Raw genomic sequence first — 6000 nt, forward strand, 5'->3', positions numbered from 1 at the left:
TCAGGGTTTTGATTTTCAAATATAGGCAGGTCTGCCTGCAGGCATAAGACCTTCTAAATGTTATTTGAAGTGAAAATCACTGCAGCCCCCGCGCTTCAAAGAACTTTTAGCCCTGCACTAATAATACAGCCTGCAGGCACAAGGCTTTCTACATGTTCTTTGAAGCGTGGGACGGCAGCAAATCACTGCTGCCCCACGCTTCAAAGAATTTAAGAAGTGCAGGCTGTGTTATCAGTGGAGGGCTGTGTGAGTCCTGCACTGATGAAACAGCCTGATATGGCTTTCTAAATGTTATGTAAAGCACAGGATACCAGCAAATCAGTGCAGTCCCATGCTTCAAAGACATTAAGTTAAGTGCCGTCTGTGTTATCAGTGTGGGGGTCGCACAGTCCCCTGCACTGATTGCACAGCCTGCACACATAAGGTGCTGCATACATTAATTTTGCAGTACTTAACAGTGGCATCCACTATGACTGGAGCTGCTCTTTTCGTGTCCGGGTCTCTGCACATGGGCTCCTCTGCGCATGTGCTTCCGACACGGCACATGGGCTGGGCACACACATTGATACAATGTATTGGCCCAGCCCAGAACCTTGCCCTCTGCCTCGCCTGTACACTGTGCACTCCAAACAGAGGGCAGGCTAACTGTACTTCTAATCTTCGCTCTATATATCATGTTGAAGTTAGTGCAACATATATACTTAAATATAAAGCAAATCACCAGTATTGTATCGCAAACTCTGATGTGATACCGCTTATTTTATGCCTTGTATTCTATGTTGTGTTTCGGATGATGAGGGGGGTCACTTCTATGTTCGCTGTGTGGGCCTTTCCATTCCTCCCGGAGGAAAGCTAGGACATCTCGAGGATTCCATCTGAAAAACAATTCAAATGGAGAGAATCCAGTCGAGGCTTGGGAAGGCTTCCTAACAGCACATAATGCCTAAGGAATCAGATTGTCCCAATTATGTCCATCTTCTTCAACCCTCTTGCGGAAGATCTGCTTCAGAGTTTGGTTGAATGGCTCGACTAGTCCATCCATCTGTCTGTGGGTGGTATACAGATGTTTTCAAGGTCTGTATCTTCATGAGTTCCTTCATATCAGTCATCAACTTTGACATGAATCTGGTTCTTTGGTCTGTTTCACTCAGGAAGCCTAGTTGGGTGAAGAACTGAGGAATCGCCCACAAGATTGCCTTAGTTGTATTGGCCCACAGTGGAAAGGCCTCAGGGTATCGAGTGGCAACGCCCTGATTTTGAGGGCTCCAAAGGGCTGATCACATTCACTCTGATATGCTGAAAAAGCACCTCAATTTTAGGCAATGGTTGGAGCGGGGCTTTGGTTACAATGTCTGGGGTGGTCTTCTGACACACCGGACAACAGGCACCCGGCGTAAACTAGGAGCCAGTAAAACCGGGTGAATAGATTTTTCAACATCTTCTCCAGTCCTAAATGTCCCACCATCAAATATGAGTGTGCTAGCTCTGTAACTGTCTTTTGGAACCGTCACAGAATCCAAAAGTTGCTGGTAAGCAACAAGTTCTATACTGTCTCCGCAAGACACTATACAAGAATCCATTTTTATCCATGAAGAGAGAGGTCTTTAGAAAGTGACTCTCTTGCTGGGACACCAGACTGCTTCATGCTCATTCCAAGAGGGGGTTAGTCCTTTGGGCTACTGCAAATTGAATAGAATTGTGTCCCGGTAGCTCATTGAATCTCTCAGTGGTTTTTTGCAACTCAGTCAATTCACCAAATCCAGCCTCTGCTCGTTCAGAGCTATCCAGTATCTCAACCTCCTCGATTTCTTTAACAAGTAGAAGTTCACAAACCATTTGTGCAATGGGTTGTCCTTGTTTGATTATATGGGGAGTATTTCCAAAGTTCCGGAGAAGGACCTTTTCCCCAGGGTAGTCTTGGTTGATCACTCCGGCGCCGAACTCCAGGGAATGTTTCAGGGCCAAACCTGACTTCGAGGCTACTCTCCCTGGTAGCTCTGATTTTATTCAATATTGGACCAAGCCTCTCGTCTTTGGGGGATATGATGGCCTATATAAGGTTGCCGGCCCAGATGTAAAACAGAGGCATGGACAGCTCTCCGTTCAAGGAAACAAACACATACATAAAGACACACATACATATAATTATGGGTGCTCGTTGGGTCAGCTTGATGGAAATAGCAAGGCCAGGTAGACAACAAGCCAAAGAGGGCTTACCTGGTCAGGGGAGTGAGGTGGGTGCCTCCATTGTTCTTGGCGCCACATGGATCTTCAATCTTTGAGCATATTGTATCTCTGCTTGACCTCTAACTTGCATGTATTAGGCACCTTTCGTACTCCATGCTCATGGAAACAGCCACTGACCCGCACGTATCTGCCATCATACATCAGTCGAAGACTCTTCGCACACCACCTCTGTCATAAGAATGCAGCTTCTGCTTATGACAAAATTAGATAGGTAGCTGCACACATAATGACTATCCTACTCTTGCATGCCCCCTCTAGACCACTCTTCACCACCCATCCACATACCAGCTCCAAATGTGTTGCTAACAGGGACTTGGCACCCCTTCATATCTTTGAACTGGTCCATATGCATACTAACACCGTCTCAAACGTCCCATACCTGCACTGCGGTCCCCAGGCGTGCAACCTACAGCATGCTGTGACCATACTGATGGTGAAAGGCGCTATACAAATGAAGCCCTACTACTACATAGTTTGCCTGTTTATTTGTTCTAATATGGTGACCTTGTTGGGGAAGGCTTTGAAGGTATATTAGCACTGCACAGTGATGCTATCAAATATGCAATGCATACACTGATTGTATGTGCGGGATGTTTTGGACATCATGCAGTGACATAACCACTCAGAGACGTGAGACTCTGCTGATACGGAGAAATGCAAATAATCCTGCATCGTGCATGGCTTTTGCCAAAGGAAATGTCAGAACTAGGTGTTGCAACGTGGGATCGAGCCATGATGTGTTAGTCTTTAGAAAATAAGGGCATTTGAGTGGGGGGGGACTCATCAACAAGCGAATGAGATGTGACGTCGCCAGAAATGATCATATTGATGTGAAATATGCACATTTCATTAAATTGGCTTTGCATAACCACCCAAATTGCACAGGACGAATGGCATTTGCTTTCATAAAATCAACACACACACAAAACCAAGAGAGGATATTTTCTTCTAATAGTGTTTTTGAAAACGTTAAAAGGTGTTCATGTTTTAAACCCCAAGAACCAATACAAATGTTTTCACTGGGACTTGCAGTACCAAAATGTGATATTTCACCTTTAGTTGTTTGTTATTCTTCATCAGGTTACAGGGGTGAAGTGTCCGGCCTACAAACCCGACGACGCGGTTTGATCCCCGAGGTCGGCTTTAATTCATAAATTCAAAGAGGACATTCAATGTCTCTCATTTTAGCTGGGGGGGATTGAGTCCACCCTCTGAATGAAGTGGGTGGACTTTGTCCACCCGCGTGTGCCCTCGACTTGAGCCCTGGGAAAAAGTAAAGCCTTATATAATGTAATTCACCCAACAGAAGGATGTTTCAACCTGGTGTAACAAGTAAATCTCTACAATGCTGAAAAAGTTTCAATACGTTTTTATCTTCTACATATGTGTGGTTTATGATACAATCCATATATTGGCCTACATCGTGCCCAAAAACATCCATATTTTTTGTTCTAATGATTCATCTTCATTTTGTTTACTTCAGGGTGCAACTAGCCGCCTAGGAAATCAAATTCCTCTCATTATTCGATACTATATACTCCAGGAATATGGAAGGAAATTACAGAGTGAGATGCTGAAGCTTCTGCAGGACACAGACAATTATGACAAACTTCTTCAGGAAAATAATGATATTTCCATCAGAAGGACTAGCCTGAGAGAACGGATTAAACGCCTCAACCAGGCCCACCACCGCCTTGCAAAATTCTCACTTTAAAGTACATTTGTGCTGGGTCTTCTTGTGAGTTCACACAAGAAGACTGATAGAAGGATAACTTTGGCTACATGTTGGAATATCTCAAATCAAAACAAATGTAATCGACCTACAATAAATGCACAATTATTGAGCTACTACTAAATACATTGCACACACAGGCACAATATCAGTGTCCAATTCGTTTAACTGAAAATATATGTAAAATAAAGACTTTTGTAAACTTCCCAAATGTTTTCTAAAAATGATCCGTAGAGGCTGCGTTAGCATGGAAAGGTTATCCCTCTCCTCAGACTGCTTCAACCCTCAACACGCAAAGTATGTATTGTTTTAAAGACTGGTTTTTAATCTATTTCTTTGCATGGTCGTTATTTTTAATGTAAACCCCTTGCATATATATACATTGTAAAGTCAGTAGTGTAATCCTGTTCTTGGAAGTTAAAATGTGTGCAGTGATATGAGATGAAAGGTTATTTATAACGCGCTTAATACCCAGAGGTTTATAAGCGCGGACCCGGGGATCCAACCTGTGTTGCTCTGTGTCATCTTGCTTCCAATGCGAGCATGTTGCCACTGAGCTATCCTCCCGGTACAGTGAGAGCTGCTGTGAACGTTATTTCAAAATGCAACAGGATGTGGTGCTGCTATTGCAGCACTGGGCCTACAACCATGCCATATGACCCTGCGTAATATCAATGTATCAGCCCAGCCACTATTTGTGAGGTGTGGAATAATCACGGCATATGTTTTCTTGATGGCAGGTTACTTAATTATACTATAGTGTGATTATATTAATGATTACTAGGCATGCTGCACTTTACTTTTCTTATTAATCCAATTACTTTTTTAATGGGCTATTGTTGATTTATGGAAAGCTTACTGCTACCATGCTAAGTTCCTTGTATTTTGTTGTTGATGCTTTTGGTATGCTTTTAATTGCTGCTATAGTGTTTTTGGACCGTAGTGTGTAGGTTTTCATAAGCAAACCCGTGACCAAACAATTAATAAATATAAATAAAATAAAATGTCTGTGTCATGCTGCTACATTTCTGTTGAAGTCAATAATAGACATTAAAATTCTGATTTTGCAATATCATTTGTATTCATTAGGTTTGTATAGCGCTTTATGCCAAAGCGCTTTACAATACAACAAGAATACATTGTAAACAAGAAGCATAAAGTTACAAAGACATGAAACAAACCATCAAAAACAGTATGTAGATCAATTGACCAGTTCTAAAGGAGGAATAGAGAAGAGGAAGACATGGAAGTAGAAAGGATGTCAGAGCGGGGGAAGAAGAGATAACAGGAGGAGGGAAGGAGGGATGAGAAAGAAAAGGAAGGAGGGTAGAGATAAAGGAGGGAGATAATAGGAGAAGGAGGGGAGTTAGGACGGGGGTTTAAGAAGGAAAGATTTCAAGGAGGCACGGAAAGAGGGGTAAAACGGAATGGATCGAGAGAGGTAAAGAGTTCCCGTGATGAAGGGCTAGGAGCTGAAAGGAACGGAAGCGAGAGGTAGCACAAGGGGATGGAGGTACAGTGAGTAAGAAGAGATCAGTGGATCTGAGGGAGCAAGAAGGATATATTACTATGTGACTTGCCAAGGTGGGGACAGCAGCACACTGAAAACACAAATAGTAAAGGCAGAGAGAGGTCGAAAGGGGAGCAGATACTATAGGAGGAGCACCTTATTTATCATGCACATACAGGGTTGAATGAATATCGGAAGCAAGGGTGCGATTAGCAGAATGTTATGGCCTACCTGGCTGCAGATAGATAAAACGGTGAACCAAATGGGTAGAACCAAAACAGCAGTGTTGGGAATAATTACCAAGTGTCTGGGCTGAACCTGGTCTGCCCTAGCCAGGACTCGGGTACCCGTCCTATGGATTATTGTCACCCCTTTGGGCTTGGGAGGTCTTGGTTAGATGAACTCCAACGGGGATTATGGGAAGGCATCTAGAACATACAAGAGATATAACTTAGTCGAACAGTGGTAGGATGGAGAGTCAACACAAGAGGTTCAAGGCTCTGATTTAAGA

General features: G+C 43.3%; 1 protein-coding gene across 1 annotated transcript in view; it reads left to right on the forward strand.

Annotated features, from left to right (window-relative positions):
- Positions 1-4983, forward strand: part of LOC138525817 (interferon-induced GTP-binding protein Mx1-like) — a 1137278-nt gene extending 1132295 nt beyond the window's left edge. Inside the window, exon 12 of the mRNA XM_069636045.1 lies at positions 3731-4983. Within this exon, the coding sequence (XP_069492146.1) occupies positions 3731-3961 (231 nt within the window). The 3' untranslated portion in view covers positions 3962-4983. The remainder of the gene's footprint in view (positions 1-3730) is intronic.
- The last annotated feature ends 1017 nt before the right edge of the window (positions 4984-6000 follow it).

The sequence above is a fragment of the Ambystoma mexicanum genome, chromosome 7p, assembly GCF_040938575.1.
Source record: "Ambystoma mexicanum isolate Mex_15411 chromosome 7p, UKY_AmexF1_1, whole genome shotgun sequence".
Classification (NCBI taxonomy): Eukaryota; Metazoa; Chordata; class Amphibia; order Caudata; family Ambystomatidae; genus Ambystoma; species Ambystoma mexicanum.